Genomic DNA, 25,553 nt, shown 5'->3' on the forward strand with positions numbered 1-25,553 from the left:
ATGACTGCCTTAGGCGATATAGTTATAATATTACTGAGAGTAGCAATTCAAGTGTGTTATTTCTTTAGACGATTTGCTACAGGAGTATAGGACACATGTGACTGTGCTCCCAATTTAATACCTTCCTTGAACAAACAATTTCATTAAATCTACTCAATGATCCTAAAAAAAGTCTTTTTTTTTTTTCTATGTTACAGATAGAAAAACAACCTCAGAGAGGTTGAATGAGCTGTTCAAGGTCACACAGCTATTAATTGACATACCTGGGATTAGAACTCAAGTGCGTTTGACAACAAAATAAATGTTTTGTTCTTGTCTTCTGACAAGAAGGAAGAGAACTCCTGGGCTGATGGGGGAATATAAAGACTTGCTTTACGAACCTAAACACTGAAAGGTGTTTCTTAAGCTAGAGTCATGTACCCCTGGTACCTTATAGGACTAATTTAGGGAGTTTGCTCATTCTCTGAAAAAACTTCTAAAAGTGTATTTTCATTTTGCTGATAATCTGGGGAAAAAGATAATTTTCTGTATAATATGCTTAATTACTTTCTGAGTAATGCCTTGAGATTTGCATGCTGCATTTGCATTTATGGTAAAAGTCATTGGCACCAAGTAGTACTTCGTTAATTATGAGTGAATGGGAGAGAACACAGGCTGACTTTCTATGTAACATGGTGTGGAGTTGAGGCTGAGTGTTGCAGGGCTGTCAAAGAATGAAGGCCTTGTTCTAGTTTGGAAGGAGAAAAGTTACAGTGATATTTGAGTCACAGAGTAACTGTGGAATGCCAAAAGAATCTGAACCGTAGCAAAACATACCAGGCTCCTTTTGTAAGCCTTGTGATTGTTTGGTTGAAACTGGAGGATGCAGTGGCTCTGGAAATTGGATTCTGTCCCTTCTCCAGGGTTTGCTGTGTTTTTTTGTTATTGTTTTTGCTTTTTTTTTTTTTTTTTTTGACTGCTGTAGGCTATCTCTGTGCTAAAGACCAGCCTGAGGTGTAAACTTAAGGTTTTCTCAGGTGTCTTCTGAGACTTTGCCTTTCCCTGGGCATGCACAGTCACTTTCTATGAATAATTTTCCCCACATACATGGCTGCTTTTGAATGTCCTAGTCTTTGATGTCTGGCTCCCAAGAGGGGAAAAAGAGAAAAATGAAGGGGAATGGGGGAAAGGGTTCCTGCTCTTTAAATCTTTGGGAAGTCACTGCAGCTGAAAGGGGAGGTGTTGCAAAAATGGAGTGAGGTACGAGGATAATAGCCTCTGTGTTTGCACCTTTGTGGTGAGAAGCAGCGGTCCGCAATCAGAGCACAGGTCACCAATATTTGAGGGATGGGGTGAATTATTCCTTATTGGGAATTTGGATTTATGGTCTGACTATTTAATGATCTCTGTAAATAAATTAACAGTTTAAAGAGATTTTTGTTTCTGTTGGGTATCCCAGGTCATTTCTTCACAGAGAATCTAGTTTATTGGCCTTTTCCATCAGGAGTTTGGTTTTATGGTCTGTTCATTTGATGATCTCTATAAATGGATTAATAGTTGATAGATCTTATTTCACTGGGTGAGAGGTGACAGAGAATCTGGTTTGTTTGTCTTTTCTGTTTGTCTGTTGACTCTCTGGAGCTCAAAGTAATTAAGAATTTTGCAGAAGAGAACAGGAAATGGACCCGTGAGTTTTGTAATTATGTGTTTATTCTGACTCATAGCTGAAATTCCAGAATTGAAGTTGTAAACTCCCTTTGTTTCAGGCTGGATGTCTATGTATCTGATTCAAGAGATCTTTACGTCTAGTTGTGTGAGGGTGTAATATTATCCTACTTGCCGGTTGGTGTTAACAAATTAGATTATAAATTATCTTAAGTTAAAGGATCTCTATTCTGATTAGCTAATGAGATAAATAAGCACTTACATAAATTGAATATTTCTGAAATTCCAAGAAAATAAGGAAATTGAACTTTTAATGTTTTCAATGTTTTAGACTTAAAAAGTATCCTTACACAGAATAACTCAGAAATGTTTTAAGAATTCAAGTTCACACAATTTAGGTAAATATTTGGCAAGTGAAGCTAGTTTAATAATTTTAGTTACTAAAAATAGCTAAGTCTTCACTGATTTATCACAGATGAGTATAAATGTAGATTTTATTCTGTGGTAGGTACATTGTTCCCAGACTTAGGCAGATTTACTGATCAAATAAGCTGTCATTATTTCTACTTAATACTTACAGTTATGAAAAATGTAAAAATATGAAAAATGTGTTTCACCAAATTGACTCATTATTCTGATAAAATTTTATTTTAACAATTATGTTTTGTAGTACGTCAACTTGAGGATAATTTCCAAAATGTTTAGGTAAGTTAAAACCTTAGACTAGGATTAAGTTGAATTAATAAATGAAATTTCATTGGATAACTGCAAAATTTCTAAGTAAGACAGAGCACTGAAACATTAATTACTAAGCATTATTTTAACTTTCTATGTTTTTGCTTCTTCTTATATGCCGCAGAGAAACTATATAGAGACTTTAATAGACTATCTTTGGGTCTATTAAAGAATGTGTTCATTTTTGCCATTTGAGAAGTTGTATAAAGTATGGCTATAGAAAGTTGTATTGTATTTATGAGCTCTGCAGGACAGCGAAGATGCTGGTGTGTAACCCCAGTTGTCTACCCCAAGTTTTTTCTGTGAAATAGAAATTACTTCAGTTAAAAGTTATGATTAGTATATGTGACTGAAACTATTTAGGAACAATAATTTCAGGGAAATACAACTCTGCACATATTAGTTTGCTAAGGAAAAGATTAGTTTTGTCCTAAGAAGCAATATTGTAACAAATTCAATAAAGAGTTTAAAAAATGGTCCCCATCAAAAAAAATCTTTAAAAAAATGACCAGCAGTGTTTTACACTGTCCTGTTTAAGCCTTAGCCTCTCATAGGAATCGTCCCCGATGCTGTTGAGACTTGGGTCCCATATTCTGCCTCATGTGTCACTCTGACTTCTGTTTGTTGAAAGTAACTCTGCCAGACATGCCCGCATATGACGTCTTGATCCCTGTTTGTGACTGTATCACGGGAAGCTGTGCTGACCAGTCCTGCTGTCTCTGCTGTTTGTGACCACACACGCAGCTCTATGCCAGCAGTAGCATCGCTGGGAATAGATCCCAGCCACCCTGAGCAAACAATGCTGTACCTTCAGTGCGGTGCTGTTCTTGGCTCAGCGGTCAGCCTCTGCAGACCTGACTGTAGACTATGTTCCTAAGGCTGGGCCAGAGAAAGAAGTATTGGATGTGTTTAATCTGCAGCATCGTGTTTGAAAGCATGGACTTTGGAGTCAGACACTCCTGTGTTTGAATCCTGGCTCTACCACTTATTATCAAGGGCAGCTAGCTTGCCATCTCAGAGACTATTTCTGTAAGGTGGTATGTTTTTGTTTTGAGGATTCAATGAGCTATAGGTAAATAGCCAGGAAAGGATCTTTGAGTCATTTTGTTAGTATGTTATAAGAAACCTCCACATGTTTTTTCCGAAGTGGCAGCGCCATTTTGCATTCCCACAACAATCTCTGAGGGTTAGGGTTGCTGTGCCTCCTCACCAACACTTGGTATTAAGTCTTTTACATTGTAGCCATTCTAGTAGATGTGTAGTGGTATCACGTTTGGTTTTGTCATTGCTGTTGTTTTGGATATTTTGTGTGTGTGTGTTGTACGCGGGCCTCTCACTGTTGTGGCCTCTCCCGTTGCGGAGCACAGGCTCAGCGGCCATGGCTCATGGGTCCAGCCACTCTGCGGCATGTGGGATCTTCCCGGACCGGGGCACGAACCCGTGTCCCCTGCATCGGCAGGCGGACTCTCAACCACTGCGCCACCAGGGAAGCCCTGTTTTGGATTTTTTAAAACAGCTTTCCTGAGATATAATTCACATACTTTGTAGTTCATACATTTAAAGTATACAATTCAGTGGTCTGAGCATATTACATCACTACATTTTTTGGCAAAATACATATAGCATAAAATTGGCCATTTTAATAATTCAAAAATGTACAATTCAGTGGCATTATTATATCTACTGTGTTGTACAATTATCACCACTGTTTCCAAAACTTTTTCATTACCCCAAACAGAGCCTATGTAACCATTAGGCAATAAATCCCTGTTCCCTTGACTCCCTAGGCTCTGGTAACCTCTAACCTACTTTCTATCTTTAAGAAATTCCTTATTCTGATATTTCATGTAAGTGGAATCATATAATATTTGTCCTTTTGTGGCTGACTTACTTTGCTTAGTTTTCAAGTTTCATCCATGTTGTAGCATGTACCAAAACTTCATCACTTTTTATGGCTGAATAATATTCCACTATATGTATATAAAATATTTTTTTACCCATTCATCTGTTGATGGACACTTTGGTTGTTTCCACATTTTGGCTATAGTGAATAATGCTGCAATAAACGTCAGTGTACGAGCATCTGTTCAAGTCTCTGTTTTTTGTTCTTTTGGGTTTATACCTAGGAGCAGAATATTTGGGTCATTTGATAATTCTATGCTTAGCTTTTTGAGGAATTGCCAAATTGTTTTCCATAGCAGTTGCACCATTTTACATTCTAACCAGTAATGTACAATTTTCCACATCCTCACCAACACTTTTTTGTGTTTTTTTAGATCATAGCCAGTCTAGTAGGTGTGAGGTAGTATCTTGTTGTGGTTTGATTTGCACTTATTTAATGATTAATTGTATTGAATATATTCTCATGTACTTACTGACCATTGTGTATCACTTTGGGGAAATGTCTATTTGAGTCCTTTGCCCATTTTTTCAGTTGGGTTGTTTGTCTTTTTGTTGCTGAGTTGTAGGAGTTCTTTTGTATATTCTGGAAATTAAACCCTTATCATATATACGATGTGTAAATATCGTCTCATATTATGTAGGATTTTTTTTCACTTTCTTGAAATGTTTGATGCACAAAAGTTCTTAATTTTGATGAAGTCTAATTAATCATTTTTTTCTTTTGTTGCTTGTGCTTTTGATGTCGTATCTAAGAATCCACTGTCAAATCCAAGGACATGAGGATTTATGCCATATTTTCTTCTAAGAGTTTTATGAATTCGCTTTTATATTTAGGTCATTCACACATTTTGAGTTCATTTTTGTTTGGTGTGAGGTAGGGGTCCAACTGAATTCTTTTCCATGTGGAAATCCACTTGTCCCAACATCATCTATTGAAGATACTGTCTTTTCTCTATTGAATGGTCTTGGCACTCTTGTTAAAATTAATTGACCATAGATGTATGGGTTTATCTCTGGATTCTCAATTCTATTCTACTGGTTTGAATGTTTATCTCTATGCCAATGCCATACTGTTTTGATTACTGTAGCTTTGCAGAAGTTTTGAAATTGGAGAGTGTGAATACTCTAACTTTGCTCTTCTTTTTCAAGATTGTTTTGGCTATTCAGGACCCCTTGCAATTTCATGTGAATTTGAGCGTTGGCTTTTCTATTTCTGCAAAAAACACTGTTTGAATTTTGATAGGAATTACATTGAATCTATACATCACTTTGGGTAGTATTGACATCTTAACAATATTAAATCTTCATATCCATGAACACGGGATGCCTTTCCATTCATTTAGATCTTTTTTTCACTTCTTTCAGCAATAGTTTTTAGTTCTCAGTGTACATATTCTTCAACTCCTTAGTGAAATGTATTCCCAAGTATTTTATTCTTTTAGCTGTTATTTAAGATGGAATTGCTTTCTTAATCTCCCTTTTGGATTGTTCATTTGAATTGTGTATGAAAACACATGTGATTTTTGCATGTTGATTTGGTACCGTGAAGCTTTTCTGAATTTGCTTATTCGCTCTAATAACTTTCTAATAGCTTTCCATATATAGAATCATGAACAGAGATAGTTTTACTTCTTCCTTTCCAATTTGGATCCTTTATATTTCTTTTTCTTGTCTAACTCATCCAGATAGAACTTCTTACAACGTTGAATATTGCGAAAGCAGGAATTCTTGTCTCATGCCTGATTTTCGAGGAAAGTGTTTAGTCCTTCACCATTGAGTATGATGTTAGCTGTGGGTTTTTCAAAAAAGCCTTTTATCGTGTTTCAGAAGTTTCTTTTTCATCCTAGTTCCTGAGATTTTTTTATTATGAAAGGGCAATGGACTTTGTCAAATGTTTTTCCTTCATCAATTGAGATCACCATTTGGGTTTTTTCCTTCATTCTGTCAGAGTGATGTATTACATTGATTTTCTTGTGTTGAATCACATTTATATTCCTGGGATAATCACATTTGGTTTTAATTTGCAGAGCTCTAATGACTAGTAATGTTGAATATCTATGTGTTTTCAGCCATCTGTATATCTTCTTTGGTGAAGGATCTGTTCACATCTTTTGCTCATTTAAAAATGCTGAGTTGTTTGTCTTATTGATTTGCAAGTCTTTTCTCAGATATATGTTAAACAAATATTTTATTCCAGTCTGTGGCATTTTTTTATCTTTTTAATAGTATTTTTTAAGGACAAAATTTGAACATTTGAAGTTCAATTTATAATTTTTTTCTTTTATTGTTCTTGTTTTTTGTGTCCTAAGACATCTTACCCAAGATCACAGAGATTTTCACCTTTATTCAATCTTAAAATAAATGGCTTCTGGCTTAGTCTTCATGTTCTCAGATTACTCTCCTCTGTTTTTATTCATGCAGTGACTACAGACTTCACATATAGTAAGTCTGATGGAAACGTGTATTGCATTTAAAAATTAAGACTTGGTATGTGCCTTCTTCACTATCCTGTGTCTGTACAGTCATCCCTCAGTATCCATGGGTATTGGTTCCAGGATCCCCACCCCTACCCCCAGATACCAAAATCTGTGGATGCTCAAGTCCTTTATATAAAATGATGTATTATTTGCATATAACCTATGCACATCCTCCCCGTATACTTTAAATCCTCTCTAGATTATTTATAACACCTAATACAATGTAAATGCTATGTAAATAGTTGGTGGTGCACGGCAAATTTGAGTTTTGCTTTTTGGAAATTTCTGGATTTTTTTTCAAATATTTTTAATCCGTGGTTGTTTGAATCTATGGTTGTGGAACCCGCAGATACTGAAGGCCAACTGTACTGCCTCCTATGTGATCATGCACATGCCAGGCAGACCCATAACACAGAGTTTTCTGGGACCCAAGGTTTCTCCCGGATGGCTGTCCTCCCGTGTTCCAGCAGAGGATGTTAGTTTCTGTCATGGTAGTCAAGCAGCTAATTATGATAGCTCACGTGACTTTCATAGAGGACAACTATATTTTTTAATGCTTATGCCAGGCCCCATCCTAAACTCTTTACACATTTTAACTAGTTTGATCCTCAAACCTCACAGAAAGTAAATGACGGCTCAGAGACTCCGGGCTCCATCTCATACAGCCAGTTTGAGGCAGTCAGTGAGATCCAGAGAGGCTTAATTCCAAAGCCTTTGCTCTTCCCACTATGAAAACTACCATAGGCTGTGGCTGGAGTCTTATATAAGTGAGCACATTTTGGGAAACAACATAGACCTGATTTTTCTTCTTCTTACATCAGATGCATGTCCAGATGCATTGAAGTTCAGACATCTGATTCTGAGGTCCTGCCGTGGGGTCTAAGGACAGAGTTTTCCACAGGGTGGCCCTTAGCCCCCAGGTAGAGAACCACCTTTCCCGCGCTCAGCCCACATGTGTCAGCAGGGTCACATAGATGAGGGCAGTGTAGCTTGTGCACTGCACAAAGGTATATGGCTAAGGGGGCAAGTGGGGGTTAGAATCCAGCCTGCTTTGGTCCTGTGGGTCCATGGGGCAGTGTCTTCCCAGAGGGGCATCATCCTTTTATAATCCCTACAAAGGCACCATATCTGCTAGCAGTGGCCCTGTCCTTTAGGTGAAGCTGACTAAACCCCTGGGCTCTAGAGAAGTTACATGTAATATAACTTAGCTAAGTTAATCATCACATTCTATCCTCCTGACCATAGTGATTGGTTGAGGAATGAGCACATAACTCATGCAGGAGACTCTTGGCCAGTGAGGCTTGATTTGGAGGCTTTTGTTTGAGGGCTGTGGTTCTCGCCTGATAAGGTGAGGACTAGAGCTGCTGCAGCCATCTTGCAACCAGGTGGGTCTTGATAATGAAGTTAATTCCCAGAAAAGGTCAAAAAATATCAAGAGAGAGAAAACCTTATCCTGGTGACATTGTTGAACCTTTGGTCAAGTTATGCCTGAAGCCCAAATCTACTTATGGACTGTGGAATAACATAAACCAATAAATTCTCTTTTTTGCTTGAGACAGTCTGGCTGTCAGTTGTGACCAGGAGCACACTAACTATTCCATACACACCTGCACACATGCCTGCTCCCTATACCACGTCCTGGCTTTATATTTTCATCACAGCCTCTGTCGCTATCTCATAGTACTTTATTTACGTATTTAGTTAATTGTTTTCCTACACCCACTCCTCACCCCTGCTGAAGTGTATGCTCTAAATGGCAAGGAATTTTATCTTCTTTGTTCACTGATGGATTCCCAGTTCCTGAAATGAGTTCTTAGCACATAGCATACATTCAATAATATTCTGTTGAAAGATATACCCCTACTCAGTGAATTATTAAGGATTACTAAAATTCCAGATGCATAAATGAAAATCAGCACAGTTCTAGAGCTGACCAAGGACCATATCAGCCTTCTGATAAGACAATGGGAAGGTAATAAAGCTTGCCCTGTGCACGTGTACATGCAGATTGTTGGCATTTCAGCAAGTTCAGGGAGGGGGCTTGGTTATTGTTACATCACCAAGATTGTTTTCAGTTGATGAGGCTTTTCGATTGGAACTCTTTCTAAGTACATTTAAAATACTTTTAATATATTTATAGAATGACTGTTAGGTTTTACTTTTTGTTTCGTGTTGGTGTATCTGCTGTTTTTTAATTTTTGGATTTTTATTTTGTTCATCTCTACTTCTTTACTATCATGATGTATTATTTTTCCTTTGGAAAGTGTAACTGAATTAGGGGAGATAGGTGAGCCATGGTGTCTTTTATCTCTCATATGTGTCACAGTCAGAAAAAGACTGAGAACCTCTACCTTTTTGGGGGATTGTCATCCACATTCATTTACATCCTTTCACTTCTTACAGGTAATACCACAGAATCTGTCACTTAATCTAATAAGGTTTACATGGCTCCTGTCAGTCTGGTAATCCCCATTTATTTACCATCTCCATCATAGAATCTGATACTTTTGTTTGATTCTCTGACAGTGATTTGCCCCAGAGCCCTCCTGGGAGTTGGTGGCTGCTTTTTGCAAACCTAACTGTATGCTTGTAAGAATGACCCTTTTCCATCTGCCTGTCACCTTATCTGAACTCTCACTGTTAAGAGATTTATCCTTCAGGTTAACAAGCTATTTAACACTTCGGGGGAGCAATACATTATTTCTGATGTTTTTCTTTGACAACCAAAATGGTGACAAGGTTGTGATGTGAGGAAGGAAGAAGAAAGGAAGGACAGAAGAAGGGGGAGGTGGGTAGGGCCAATGCTCTGTTTCATTTCCCCTCTCTTCTTTCAGCCGGTGCTCGGTAGCTAGTCTTAGGCTGCCTAGGCGATAGGGGATCATCTTTAGGTTGGGGTATAAGATTTTGTGTTTACTAGTCAGCAGTGCCATGTGGGTGAAGTGAGTGGCCACCTGCATAGCCTGGTCTGCACGGCCAAGGCACGTGTCCTCTCCTCTCTGGCGACGTTTCCTGCTAAGAAACGGGCATGGGATCACACCAAAGCCATGTTTTCTGTAATTGTCAAGTCCATATTGTTTTGTCTTACATTGCCAAGTAGATTCCTGACCTAGGGAGGAAAAAAATGACCTCCTCGGTATTCTCATAAAGAATCACAAACCTCTGAAAGCAAAGAGACTCGAGCAAGACCACGTGAGCTGTCAGCAGCAGGAGAGGGAAGAGCACCCAAGGCCAGGCCAGCTCCACTGCACCTGCTGTGCCTGTCCTCTCCCCTCAGGAGCTGCAGAGCTTACAATGAAATAAACTGCCACCCACTCAAGCCTGCTTCGAGGTTGGCCAGGCACGTCTCCTCCATCTCTCCTTTATCACACCAGGGCTGCAGCCGGGGAGGAGCTCTTCTGAGGTTGGGGGGAGGGGGGGAGGCAGAGACTGGAAGGAAGGAAATGGAGAAACACTTGGGTGTGTTTTCTGAGTCGTATTTCACCTTTTCACTCTCATCGCTACTGAAGTGCAACGGAGCAGCCTTCTATGCACACAGCCACCTGTTAAAAGGTGGCCCTGGAATTTACGGTCCACATCACCCTAGTGGAGACTCTGCTGGTAAATGTTCCCCATGGCAAATGGAACAATAAACAGGTGGCTGAGGAGAATGAGGGCAATAGAGAGAGGGCAGAGGGATGCAGAAGCAGAAGAGGGCTAGAGACTCTTTCCTGAGTTTCTTTCTCCCGGATGGCCAAAGACCTGGCTCTTTCATCGGTGGGAGATGCATACCCCTCGTCTGCTGAGGGCAGCTAGAGGTGGGGAAGAGAGTACCATGGAAAGGGGTTATGGGGTGAACATTTAGAGCTAGAAGACACTGTCATACCAATGTTGACGTCCCTGTCCCTGAACTTAAAAATGTCAGTGCAGTAAGGCCCTCATCAGTCTTAGCTGCTCTGTATACTCTCCGAGACAGCGATCAGATCGCCAGCATGGCAGAGAAGGAAGAGGAAAGGGGCTTGAGCAAGGGCTGGCAGGATCTTGATTCTTTCTCTATGGTCGGTACTTGCATAGGAAGTGTTGGAAAGTCAAAAAATCTATAAGAAAATAAACAGACCTTTAAATCTGTCTGATTGTGTATTGAGCTTATCAGTGACCTCGGGGTGTTTTGCTTGGACCCATGGATAAGGTACATACTTTTACTGGTCAGCTTGGCTAGGATGTGGTGCCCAGTTGTTTGGTCAAACGCCGGTCTACGTTTTGCTGTGAAGGTATTTTTCTTTTTAGATGTGATGAGCATTTAAATCAGCAGACTTTGTGTAAAGCGGATTACCCTCCATAATGTAGTAACCATCCAATCAGTGAAGGCCTTAAGAGAAAAGACTGAGGTCCACGGAAAAGAGGGAGGAATTCTGCCTTCAGGCTACCCTCAGCCTCAAGACTGCAGCATCAACTCACAGGAACGTCCAGCCTGCTGACCTGCTCTGTGCACCTCAGATTTGCCAGCCCCACCATCACATGAACCAATTCCTTCAGATAAATCAATCTTTCTCTCTCTCTCCCTTCTATTTCTTCCATTTCTCCGGAGAGTCCTGACTAAAACAGGTACTAATGGAAAGAAAGAAAGAAAAATAATTTAAATGTCACACAATTGCAGACACTCTACACCAGCACTGCTTTTGAGGGAAGGCAGGGCTTGACATAAACCAACTGAAAACAAGAGGCTCTTTCATGTTTGAAACAGGATGCTGTAAGGAACAGACGGTGATCTTTCCTGACGTCCACAGCGGAGGAGCTACAAAGATCCCACCTGAAGTTCAAAGAATTGGAAGCTGCTGAAGCCAGCCATGTCCCATCTGGCCACTGATATATAAAGAAGGACTGAGAGGAAGGACTTTTGAAGGACTGAAGTATTTTTGAAGAGAGGTCCAATTATTTCCCTTCCAGAAACCAAGCTCCACAGAATCACTTGTCATTCTGGGGCGTCTGCCATAGAATGATGAGTTGTTCCCCAGCTGGATGTCTGCCTGGCTCTGACTTGCAGATCTGGCCCTGACACCAGTACCAGTGTGTGTCAGGTCGCTGGGATGAGAGCCCTGAGAGAGAGGGCATGGGGGCACAGCCAGACAAGGCGGGGTGAGGCACGCCCCCTCATGTGCCTGGTTCTCAAGAGGTCTAGAGGATGGGTCCCGCTCATTATTGCAGCCATGGGCCCCACAGCGGGGCCACAGAGTGCAAATGAGATGGAGATACAAGCATTCTGGGCACTGTCATGGTGCGGGGCAAAGAGAACATGGCATGAGCATCACACAACCGAGGGTTAGCAAGCTCCCCTGTGGGCACTAATTTAGGGAGCTGTCTCTTTTCACTCTCTTCTTCCATTCCTCAACACCAGAGGGGCAAGTGCAGGGATGCACTCTCCCCTCCAGGCCACGAGAGCCACGAGCCAAGTGTGCACCGTGATAAGCACTTGACATATATTACGATGATTAGTGGTAGTATTTTTTCCCCTTTACAGAGTGGCATCTGAGGCACAGAGAATTAAAAAATCTGGTCAAGGTCACACAGCTGAGAGCAGGAGCTGGACTCCTAAACCCAGGCATTCAGAATGCAGAGCCCAGGGTTGTTTTTGTTTTGTTTTGTTTTCTTTTCTTTTCTTTTGCGGTACGCGGGCCTCTCACTGTTGTGGCCTCTCCCGTTGCAGAGCACAGGCTCCGGATGCGCAGGCTCAGCGGCCATGGCTCACGGGCCCAGCCGCTCCATGGTATGTGGGATCTTCCCGGACCGGGGCACGAACCCGTGTCCCCTGCATCGGCAGGCGGACTCTCAACCACTGCGCCACCAGCGAAGCCCCAAGCCCAGGGTTTTGACCTAAACTATATTGAATATGAAATTTATTTTTCAGTTATAGAACCCTAGTTATCATTATTTAATATCTCAAGGTGGACCAGTAGATAAGTCAGGAGGCACCATGAAATACAATTTTCCAGAGGGTCAGAGTCTTTCTAAATAGATAGAAAAAAGGAACAAGGCCAGTCACACAGACAGGCACACACACAGGATGTGAGTGTGAGGCCTAAAAAAACCTTGTGAATCTTAGAAAAACAATTTAGCCACTGAGTTGGTGAGGCTAAATCTGTTATACAAATACAAAGTGACATTGAGGAGGCTGGGGGAATGTCCTTTTGCATTCTGCCTTCACCAGTTTCTAATCCTTGCTTCATTCCTTGTACTTTTCTGCCATGAGAGCCTGTATTCTGAGAGTGGAGAGCTGCGCTGGGCGAAAGGGAAGGGTAGCATCCAATGGCCTGGCATTCTCAGGTGGACGTCTGGCTTCTGAGCCCCACACAGGAAACTTCGTTGTTGGGAAATTTGCTGATGTAAACACGGACTGACAGGGGAAAGATGTTCGTCTGAGAACTTTGTCCAAGTGAAATCTTAGGATCATGGGAGGGACTTTGGGAGGCATCTGGTCCATTGCTTCCCTGAAGCTCGGTCGGGCATCCAGCCCTAGAGATTCTCATGTTGTCGGTCTGAAGCAATCCCTGGAATTCATATTTGTAAAATGTTCCTCAGTTGACTCTCATGTGCTGTGAGTCTCTTTTAACACTTTTAATGCTGCAACTACAACAACAACTACAATGTCCACTCTTGCTTGGTTCACTCTAGTGATGGGTTTCTCACTACTTCCTGGGGTAGCCCATTATGTTTTTGGACAGGGCTGATTGTTCAAAATATTTTTCCTTAGTTTGGATAGAAATCCACATTTTGGTAGCTTCTACCTATGGGTCTTGGTGTGTTCCTTCCATCTGAGATGAATTATTCCTTTAACAGCAGCAGCTGTAGTCTCTGAAAGACTGTGGAAAGTCCTTCTTTGGTCTGTGATATGACCCACTTACCTCTGAGGGTTTACCCAGAGCTCTGCCTCAGAGGTTGTCTCCACATGGCCATCATTCATCCTTTGCTGTCAGAAAGTTTTCTCACTCTTTTGTGCGTATAAGCTTTATTCCTCAGACAACAGTAAACCCTGTTCCACGTCCCTTTCCACCTGAGCCCCAGTATCTGAGTCCTCAGTCCGGGCTGTGTCCCTGACCCACCCCCTGGCTAGTGGGGGAGTCTTAGTGACACTGTGATGACTTTTTAAACCCACTGGGATGTTCTCTTTCATATCAAGTGTGCTTTTGATCTTTGACATTCTGTTTTCTTTTCATATCACTTATTAGCTGTGGTTCTCAAATAGGAGTGATTTTGTCCCCCTAGGGGACATTTAGCAAAGTCTGAAGACACTTTTTGTTGTAACAACCTGTGTCTGTGTGGATGCTACTGGCATCTGCTGGTTAGTGACTAGGGTATGCTCAACCTACAATGCAGAGGACAGGCCCCAAGACAAAGCATTGTCCACCCCCAAATGTCATTTGTACCAAGGCTGAAAACCCTAGCTTATTAGCATTAAAAAAGCAAAGACTTAAAAAAAAAAAAAAAACAAAAGCAAAGAATGAAGGCAGGCAAGAGAAATGAGGCTGCAGAGATTGTGTGCAGCCTGCAGCTGAGGTTCCAGGCACTGCATCCTCAGAGAAACAAATGAGGAAATAACCCAGGCAAAGGCGAGGTTTCCAGGGCTCATGCGGAACCCTAACTATAAAGAAGCCAGAAAGGAGTCACATATATTTGCTCCCTGTAGCCTGGTTTTCCCCAAATGTGACATATTTCCCCCTCATGCAATGTAATAGAATTTTAAGATAAACATATTTAAGAAGAAAAGTGAATGTAATTACTTTGCTGCACAGGAGTAATTAACACAGCATTGTAAATCAACTATGCTTCAATTTAAAAATGAGTTATTAAAAATCAAAAGAAAAGAAAGAAAAAAGTGAGTGGATTTAAAGAATATATTGATAACTGAACCGCTGGTAAGTTGATATGGCAAAGATTGTAAAATGGTCGGTAAATAATGTCTGCGACAAGGCCGTTGCCTTGTAGGAAAAAAGAGTTGCTGGTGTGAAATGGAGCAAAGAGGCGTCAATGTGCATCTTTGCTCTTAATGGGAAAGGGAAGGAGCTGCGATTTGGCAAGAGATGCAATAGAACTTACTGTTCATGGCGTTCATCGCAGCATAGTACTTTTTCCCACCCACGGACTTGCCAGACAGAGCTCTGTAAATATACGTGGCCCCATCGAGCCACGTCCACTGTTGCCCCTGCAAATGACAGGAGACGGGAGACATGTACACATCAGCCTGCCCACCTGCTCACAGCCCAGACCCATGTAAAACATGGTTCTCATTGTAAAAACTGGGAAAGCACAGAAATGTGTAAAGACGGGAAAATAAGAAAGTCACTCCGTTTAATCTCTAGGAGGAAAACATTACTAATCTTTTACTATATTTACTTTTGGTGCAATCATTTTTGTCTATCACGATAGTTTTATATACTGAAAAATGTGGTGGCCTTTAAAATATATATTCAATTGTGTAGCATCTTGCATTCCAAACATTTTTTAATGGTAAGAATGCACCATAATTTACCTTACTAATTCTCTTATTGATTGATGTTTACCTTGTTTCCAATTTACAATTATTGCTAAGAATACTGCTATGAACCACTTTATTTGCAAAGCTGTTTCTGTACTTAAAATTATTCTTTAAAGCTAGCATCCCAGAAGTAGAATTAATGGCCAAAGGGCATGAATATTTTGAGGTTATTGATATTTATTGCCAAACTGCTTTCCAAAAACAGTTCAGTTGTAGGAATTTACATCCTCATTTACTGGGAAATTTCTCCTTATCCTTAAAAATATTATTCATTAAGACAAAGCAAAAGTCTAATAATCTGATGTCAAATTATATTGTTATTCTAATTTGCCTTTCTTTGATAACTAGAGACATCGCACAATTTGTTAGACTGTTTATTAGCCTCAGTCATGAAGGTAAAAAAATTAAATTACAAAAAAAATCTGGTAGAAATTGATGTAACTATTTATCCTATCTCTGAATGAGAGAGCTCTGATTGATAGCAATGTGAATATATAAAAATGTAAAATTCATTGTATAAAATATATGTAACATCTATGGCAAAGTTTATCAAGAAACAGAAAGTCGAGCTTCCCTGGTGGCGCAGTGGTTGAGAGTCCGCCTGCCAATGCAGCGGACACGGGTTTGTGCCCCGGTCCGGGAAGTCCGGAGCCTGTGCTCCGCAACGGGAGAGGCCACAATGGTGAGAGGCCCACGTACAGCAAAAAAAAAAAAAAAAAAAGAAAGAAACAGAAAGTCTGGGGTTTTTCTCCTTGTATTCTTTGTGGTTTTTTGGGTTAACATAGAAGCCCCACAAAGAATCTGTAAACTGCAGATCCCACATAGAGACCTCAGCAACCTCACATGTCATTTCTTACTATGAGGTATTGAGGTGGGTAAAATGAGGGACCAGTGAAGAAAGTTTAGGATAACATAAAAAACATGATAGCATCTAGCAAAAGGCTTAGCTGAAAGTTTCCAACTTTAACTCAAAATCTAATGGGGGTTTAACTAAGCTTGGTCTCATAACGGGTCTGTGTGTGTGTGTGTGTGTGTGTGTGTGTGTGTGTTTATTTGTATATACCCATACATACTTACACAAACTTTTTTTTTTGGCAGTACGCGGGCCTCTCGCTGTTGCGGCCTCTCCCGTTGTGGAGCACAGGCTCTGGACGCACAGGCTCAGCAGCCGTGGCTCACGGGCCCAGCCGCCCCGTGGCATGTGGGATCTTCCCGGACCGGGGCACGAACCTGCATCCCCTGCAACGGCAGGCAGACTCTCAACCACTGCGCCACCAGGGAAGCCACACAAACTTCTTTGTAAAGGCTCTGAAGAGCTGGTAATTTTGTGTTCAAAGATGTGGGAGAACTTTAATTAGATAGGTCTGTAAGTGGAGGAAATTGTTTCCTCCCTAACCTTGAAGCTTTGGCCTCTATCAATCGGAGGCAGGTGACTGAAGAAAACCTGTTGTGTGTCAGTAGGCCTGGGGCTGTTTCCCAGAGAGGGGCTATCTATCTGGCTTTCCCAAGGGGCCATTTGTGGGCCAAGTCTGAGGTTACCTTCTGCAGGTCATGCAGGCAGATCCATATGGGCTTGTTTCTTTGACAGCCACCTATGTACGTTGCTATGGTGTTGGCTTCCTTTAAATTCAGGATAGATGCCAGGTGGGCTCCGTTTCCATATGACTGACACTCGAGCTGAGGGCAAGGAGGAGATGTGAAGTTTAAAAGCACAGCCCACAACCTAAATATCCATCGACAGAGGAATGGATAAAGAAGATGTGGTATGTATATACAATGGAATATTACTCAGCCGTAAAAAAAATGAAATAGTGCCATTTGCAGCAATATAGGTGGACCTAGAGATTATCATACTAACTGAAGTCAGACAAAGACAAATATCATATGATACCTCTTGTATGTGGAATCTAAAAAATGATACAAATGAACTTATTTACAAAACAGAGATAGACTCACAAAGTTAGAAAACATACTTATGGTTACCAAAGGGGAAAGGGTGGGGGAGGGATAAATTAGGAGGTTGGGATTAATATATACACACTACTATATGTAAAATAGGTAACCAACAAGGACCTACTGCATAGCACAGGGAGCTCAATATCTTGTAATAACTTATGAGAAAAAATAATCTAAAAAAGAATATATATATATGTATATATATGTAAAACTGAATCACTTTGCTGTACACCTGAAACTAACACAACATTGTAAATCAACTGTATTTCAATAAAAATTAGAAAAAAAAGAAAAGCACGGCCCTCACTTCAGAACCCTAGAGCACCAGGCAGCATGGGCACACACAGCCCCTACCTCCCCTTGGGATCTAAGCCCCACAGAAGACTTCCTGTCACCTTGGGAGAAAACACAACTGTCACAGGTGTCAGGCCTCAGAGGGGGAGGCAGCTCGAGGCAAGGGCACGAGCTTTAGGGTCAGTGGAAGTGCCTGGGGTCCTGGTCTTGCCTGTTTTTAGTGTATGTGACCTTGACAAGTCACTTCACCTCTCTTCCTTATCTGTAAATAGAGGAGATAATTAGGGCTACACAAGGGAGTTGTTAGGAGGATAGAATTATTATAATTTTATATTATAATACTGCACTTCAACAAACCTAAGAAACCACTGACTGTAAAATGTGCTGTTCTCTAACAAGACACTTACTGCCCAAATAAAGAAATCATTTTATATATGCACTTATAGCTAGACAGAGCTATATACTTTATGCTCTTTGGGGGTTGTGTTACAGGATCTGCCTACATAATAACACAAATTAATTTAATAAAAACATGGTTTTGGCTGTGGTTGCTACTCTCATGTTTGCCTTTGAACTTGCTCAGGATTAGATGTGGTGACTGCTTAATGATAATTTACCAACCAGTTGATAATACCAGAATGTTTTTTATACCCGTAATTTCTTTTTTTAATTTTAATTTCAATTTTATTTTTTAACGTCTTTATTGGAGTATAATTGCTTTACAGTGTTGTGTTAGTTTCTGCTGTATAACAAAGTGAATCAGCTATACATGTACATATATCACCATATCTCCTCCCTCTTGAGTTTCCCTCCCACCCTCCCTATCCCAGGCCTCTAGGTGGTCACAAAGCACCGAGCTGATCTCCCTGTGCTATGTGGCTGCTTCCCACTAGCTATCTATTTTACATTTGGTAGTGTATATATATCAATGCCACTCTCTCACTTTGTCCCAGCTTACCCTTCCCCTTCTCTGTGTCCTCAAGTCCACTCTCTACGTCTGCGTCTTTCTTCCTGTCCTGCCCCTAGGTTCTTCAGAACCATTTTTTTTTAAGATTCCATATATATGTGTTAGCATATGGTATTTGTTTTTCTCCTTCTGACTTACTTCACTCTGTATGGCAGACTCTAGGTCCATCCATATACCTGTAAAATCATTTGACTTTTAAATTTGTGATGCATGGAAGCTGGATTACCAGTCAATGTGTAGTGAGTGCACCAGTTACAAAAGATTCCTGGGACAGAAGAGGCAACAGGCTCCGTCTGTTTAAATGATGTTTCCCTTTCCTGTCAGTTCACACAGCTAGAACTCAGAACGCTGCCTCTTCTGTCCAAGATCAGGTCTTCCTGTCGTTTTAACTGCCACCTCCATCACCTCCAGGAGTCTTGTGAACTAAGATGCCAGCTAGGAACCAAGGAGCACAGCAGTCATGGTGTCAATTTCTCCGGTCCTTCCTGGCACCTTCTCTGCACTCTGGTTCAGGAGTGGTTAACTGTGCTAAGTAAGGCTTGGTATCAATCATGTGGATCGTTTTTGCCTTGAAAACCTGAATTGAGCATCCACCATGTGCCACAGGCTTTTTGCAAGTTCTTTTCATGAATCCTCCCAACAACCCCATGGGATAAAAGTGTTATCCCCATTTTACAGAAGAAAACTGGTAAAGCGAGGTAGAGCTGCAACTAATGTGTGGCAGAGCGTGATTTAAACTCAGGTCTATATTATTCCAAAGCCCTCCAGATGTCTTCTTCTTTGTTTTGGTAGGATTAGTGTTGGACTCTCCAGGGACAGGCAGTACAAACATCTGTCCAGGATTTCTCCAAGTTGCTTCCCAAGAACTGAGGAGAAGTCCACTGCTGTCCATGAGCTTTTTCTTCTTTCAGTGGACAGAATCTGGGAGGCCCTTTCTGTGTTTGGCTCTTTTTTTATTTTTTGCTATCATTCACATCTGCTTAGGAAAGCATTGCATTGGGGCCAACTTCCCTGGGTTTGCTCTGCTGGTTATTCTCGGTGTAATCTTGGGAAAGTCGCTTATGCTCATACTGCATTGCAATTTTTTGTTTAAATGTCACAATCTTGCATCAGTTCTGCACTTTTTTAATATTATTTTATTTATTTAGTTATTTTTGGCTGTGTTGGGTCTTCGTTTCTGTGCGAGGGCTTTCTCCAGTTGCGGCGAGCGGGGGCCACTCCTCATCACGGTGCGCGGGCCTCTCACTGTCGCGGCCTCTCTTGTTATGGAGCACAAGCTCCAGGTGCGCAGGCTCAGTAGTTGTGGCTCACGGGCCTAGTTGCTCCGTGGCACGTGGGATCTTCCCAGACCAGGGCTCGAACCTGTGTCCCCTGCATTGGCAGGCAGATTCTCAACCACTGTGCCACCAGGGAAGCCCAGTTCTGCACTTTTTAAGGCCAGAAAAGATCTTTGCGTCCTCAGTAGCTATCACATGATAGGTGCTTCCTCATTCTGAGTTATTGATTTACAGGGATTCTGAGGCCATTCTGGGCCCAGATCATACCTCATTTCCCCACATAACTTCCCAGTCAGTCACTTCAGTTTAACAACCACAATTCAGAGACACAGCAGCACGACTCCCAACACTCTGAGGTAACTCAGTCTGACTGGCTATGTGGGTATCTCTTAGAAAAGCCTCAGTGAAATAGAACCAATACATTCGTTGGGTTATGGAGACAGTGAGGCCTTGCATTTGTCTGGAATGCTTCGCTCTCCGTCAGGTGGCTCTGAGGCTGTCTACACACGGCTCTCTTGCTGGTAAATCTTGTATGGCAATTCAGTTGTTCTTTCTGTAAGTTCCTCATCTCATCGTCTTTGGATTTATGTCTTTCTGTCTTTCTCCCTGACAGTGAACTCCTTGAGGGCAGGCTGTTCCTTGCTCATCCTCATGTCTTTGCAGCCCATCCAGGGTCTGGGCCTATAGCACATGCTCCATCAATGCTTACACGATTAAAGGAGTTGAGCACATAACCCTCTACTCTCCATTGCACCAGCCAGGTTACTTCTCAGGATGCCAAGGGAGGACCCTTGGCTCTGAGTTGAATGATACCTGGAGCTTTGGGTGGCCCCTTGCTTTAGAGAAGCCTCTCCAAGCAAGGGCCAGATTTCTTACCTCAGCATCAGACCAGTTCTTCAGCTTCTGGAAGTATCCCTAGCAACAGGACTTGTAGTAAAACCATCCAGTAGCACAGCTAGGTCTCAGGATGATGGCTGCACACAAACAAAAGGCAATTACAAGTCATGGTGGCAAAAGGAAGCAATTCCCACGCTTGAGCCAGTTTAAGACCTGGCTCCCCTTGAATGGAGGGAAGGCTAAGTGCCCTGGAGGAAGGATCCCTCCCTGCTGCCGAATCTTTATACTGTTAATCTCTCTCGTAGCCTTCTCCAAAGGGGACTGTGGGCTTTTACCAGAGTAACTGTGCATTGGGGGAAAGGAGGTAATCAGCTCTTTGAGGATTACTGGACACTGGCTCTGAACTGACACTAATTCCAGGAGACCCCAAACATCACTGTGGTCTGCCAGTCAGAGTAGGGGTTTATGGAGGTCGGGTGATCAATGGTGTTTTAGCTCAGGACTACTTCACAGTGGACCCAGTGGGTCCCCAAGCCCATCCTGCAGTAATCTCCCTGGTTATGGAATACATAATTGGAACAGACATCCTCAGCAACTAGCAGAATTCCCACACTGGTAGCACGATCAAACAGCTATAATTCAAGACCTCACAAGAGTGGATGAGGGGCATAAATTGGTAGTTTTAGGTATTACAAGGAGGGAGTGGTGTTTTGGCTAGGGGGATGCAGGACAGGTTAGATGGCAACTTGTCTGGAACTTGAGAATAGGGGGGCTGAAAGTCAGTAGCAAGGGGAGGGCAACATTTTAGGCGAAGGGGGCGGATGAGCAGAGGAATGGTGGCAGCAAGAGCAAGCACTTACGTTTGCCTTAACTGTAGGGCATCTGGCAACCAAGCACTGTAGAAGAGAAGGAGACATTCAGGGCCCAGAAGCCAGGGAAGCTATGATCAAGAAAGGCACACGCTCCTCTGGCTAGTGGGCTGGTGAACGGGCCACATCACTGAAACTGAGGTTTCTGAAGAAGCGGAGATGTCTGGAAACACAGAGGACCCAGATGATGAAGGGGATGCCAAGCTAGGAAATTTGGACTTTGTGCCTGTGTGACTGCACTCCAATGCTCTTGGTGGGTACAGGGGTCTTTCCACCCCCAGTGCATGTTCACAGACATTTTTGTGGTCACATAGCATTTCCTCTCTCCCTACTGAGATGACACTGTTGTCACTTGCTTGCCCCACTCTTCTGTTCTACTTCATTTCTTGCCTATAAATCTCCAGGGGCTTCCTGTTGCTTTCAGATAAGCTCTCCACTCAGTTTGACATTTAAAAGTGCTCACAACCTGGTCTTGTGGCCCTATTGAGACACAGCTTCCGGTGCAGAAGCCCCAGCTCCATCTTGGAACACGACGCTCATTATTGACATAGATCCTTTGCTTGTGCTATGCTTTGTATCTGTGAATGGTGGACATTGACTCACCCAGCTGAGGTACAGCAGGCAAGGTTTCAAGGTGAAAACAGCTCTTTTGTCCCTTTCCTGTTTGCCCATTTCTGTTCCCCTTTAACCTTAAAAGAACTTAATTAGAGGAAAGAGCTCACTAGGCAATGTAACCTAACTCCTGACTTATGCTCTCTTGCATGCACACCGTGTCTTGTCTAACTTGCTGATTCTTTTCCTAGATGAAAAGAAGTAAGAAGTAAGAATGAAGCAGTTAAAAAATGACAAGCTCTCTATTCTCAACAGTTCCCTTAGCAATCCTGCAGTCTGACCACATAGGCAAGGTAACATCTGAAGAGTCAGCCAGTCTGCAAGCAATGGGGAATGATACAGAATCCAACTTCCTCTGTCGATGATTCATTGAGATTCTTCCTCCTTTTTCTCCTTTCAAAACTGTCATGGCTGAGCAGAATCTTCAGAGTTGGTCTCTGGACACAAGTCCACCTTCTCCCTAGATTACTGGCTTTTCTGATTAAAGCACCTTTCCTTTCTACTGACACTTGCCTCTCGAATTATTGGTTCTTGTGCAAGAAGCAACCGAACCTGGGTTTGGTAACAAAGCGGTACATCAAATGTACTAGGAACAAACAACATAGACACTCATGTGCTTAAATACCTCATCTTCTACCACCTTTAGAAATACAAACATCATTTGATGTTAAATAAAAAGAACGCCTTTATGCTGAGACAGGCTGGGATCTGGGACCCTTTGCTCCGGTGCTGCAATGCTTGCACCTGGACACACCTCTCCTCAAGCAACAAAATACAAAAATGCTGTATGGGACTAAACATAACTGCATGCATGCTCAGCTGGTGCAAATTCTGGACAAAAGATACAAAGAGACCAAAAAACCCAACTGCCACTTTTGAAGAGCATGGAGCAAAAGCAGGGGGTCAGGAGCAAAAGCAGGGTACTGCACATGCCCCCTGTACACAACACCACCTAAGGAGTGAGCAAAACACCTAAGCCACCCCTCTAGCCCAACCCCTGGACACACCCCTACCCTCACCGCATATAAGGAACAAGCTCGCCTCCACTCAGGGAACGAGCAAGCAAGGGGACCTGTTGTTTGTTCTCCGCTACCCCCTGCTGCAGCAGGGTCCCTAATAAAGCCTTGCCTGAATTTCTTGTCTGGCCTCTGATGAATTTCTATTGATTAAGGAAGCCAAGAACCCTGGTCAGTAACAATGCCACTGTTGGTACTTCTGCTACCACTGTCACCAGCTTCCATGTACAAAGTGCTTTCTTGCTGTCAGGCACTATGATAAGCAGTTTATTCATACTACATATTTATCTTTTTTTTAAAACATCTTTATTGGAGTATAATTGCTTTACAATGCTGTGTTTCTGCTCTATAACAAAGTGAATCAGCTATACATATACATATATCATTATATGTCCTCCCTCTTGCGTCTCCCTCCCACCCTCCCTATCCCACCCCTCTAGGTGCTCACAAAGCACCGAACTGATCTCCCTGTGCTATGCGGCTGCTTCCCATTAGCTATCTGTTTTACATTTGGTAGTGTATATATGTCCATGCCACTCTCTCACTTTATCACAGCATACCCTTCCCCCTCCCTGTGTCCTCAAGTCCACTCTCTACGTCTGTGTCTTTATTCCTGTCCTGCCCCTAGGTTCTTCAGAACCATTTTTTTTAAGATTCCATATATATGTGTTAGCATACAATATTTGTTTTTCTCCTTCTGACTTACTTCACTCTGTATGACAGACCCTAGGTCCATCCACCTCACTACAAATAACTCAATTTCATTTCTTTTTATGGCTGAGTAATATTCTATTGTATATATGTGCCACATCTTCTTTATCCATTCATCTGTCAATGGACACTCAGGTTGCTTCCATGTCCTGGCTATTATAAATAGAGCTGCAATGAATATTGTGGTACATGACTCTTTTTGAATTATGGTTTTCTCAGGGTATATGCCCAGTAGTGGGATTGCTGGGTCATATGATAGTTCTATTTTTAGTTTTTTAAGGAACCTCCATACTGTTCTCCATAGTGGCTGTATCAATTTACATTCCCACCAACAGTGCAAGAGGGTTCCCTTTTCTCCACACCCTCTCCAGAATTTATTGTTTGTAGATTTCTTGGTGATGGCCATTCTGACTGATGTGAGGTGATACCTCATTGCAGTTTTGATTTGCATTTCTCTAATGATTAGTGATGTTGAGCATCCTTTCATGTGTTTGTTGGCCATCTGTATGTCTCCTTTGGAGAAATATCTATTTAGGTCTTCTGCCTATTTTTGGATTGGGTTGTTTGGTTTTTTGATATTGAGCTGCATGAGCTGCTTGTATATTTTGGAGATTAATCCTTTGTCAGTTGCTCCATTTGCAAGTATTTTCTCCCATTCTGAGGGTTGTCTTTTTGTCTTGTTTATGGTTTCCTTTGCTGTGTAAAAGCTTTTAAGTTTCATTAGGTCCCATTTGTTTATTTTTGTTTTTATTTCCATTTCTCTAGGAGGTGAGTCATAAAGGATCTTGCTGTGATTTATGTCATAGAGTGTTCTGCCTATGTTTTCCTCTAAGAATTTTATAGTGTCTGGCCTTACATTTAGGTCTTTAATCCATTTTGAGTTTATTTTTGTGTATGGTGTTAGGGAGTGTTCTAATTTCATTCTTCTACATGTAGCTGCCCAGTTTTCCCAGCATCACTTAGTGAAGAGCACATACCTATATTTAAATTCTGTTTTCTGCCTGATTCATAATAAATCTTTTAGCTACTTCAGGTCTGGGATCATGCCTACCTCATCTCTATAACCTTATGCTGAGGAGGTTTTAGTGCTAATCTGACCAGTGACCTAAGAAAGAGTAGTTGCTTCCAAACCTGCTCCTTTTCTTCTTAGATGTTTTCTTCTAGAGAAAAAACAAGCTCACTCATGTCTTTCTTTTTCCCAGACAAAAGCTTCACTTAACTTTTTTTTGTTGCTTGTTTTTTTGTTGTTTTTTTTTGACATTTACCACTTTCTCAGGGAGAAATGTTTTACTTCTTCTCTTGGAAAAATTCATGCTCTAAACCCACTTGAAAACATCTTATTGTCATCTATGTGATGATTCTACTTTGCTTCCTAAGAAACTCCTTCAAGTGGAAGCATGTACACTGATATATCTCTATAGACAGATGGTACATTGCTGAAAAGAGAAAGTGGTTAAAAATGTTTAGATCAAAGTGAATTTTCTGATGGAAAGTAGAAATATGACCTCTTGACATATGTCCACAAATATTCAGTAAGCACACATCAATTCATGACACACTAGTACAAATGCCCCATAAGATTTTCTGCAATGATTGATATGTCCTAAAGTGTGCTATCAATGCAGCAGCCACTAACCACATATGGCCATTGAGCACTTGGAATATGGCTAGTGAAAATGAAGAGTTGAATTTTAAATTTTATTTAATTTTGTCAATTAAATTTAAATTTAAACAGCTACATGTGGTTAGT

The 25,553-nt window shown here is 41.6% G+C and overlaps 1 protein-coding gene across 1 annotated transcript; it reads right to left on the reverse strand.

Annotated features, from left to right (window-relative positions):
• Positions 1 to 11,699: 11,699 nt before the first annotated feature.
• Positions 11,700 to 21,985, reverse strand: REG4 (regenerating family member 4; the record flags this gene model as incomplete). The annotated part of the gene is given in 6 exon segments (XM_079941922.1): positions 11,700 to 11,830; positions 14,826 to 14,931; positions 16,804 to 16,941; positions 20,635 to 20,673; positions 20,677 to 20,732; positions 21,928 to 21,985. Coding segments are annotated over 6 exon segments (528 nt in total).
• Between the last annotated feature and the right edge of the window lie 3,568 nt (positions 21,986 to 25,553).

Source organism: Stenella coeruleoalba, assembly GCF_951394435.1.
Source record: "Stenella coeruleoalba genome assembly, chromosome: 1".
Classification (NCBI taxonomy): domain Eukaryota; kingdom Metazoa; phylum Chordata; class Mammalia; order Artiodactyla; family Delphinidae; genus Stenella; species Stenella coeruleoalba.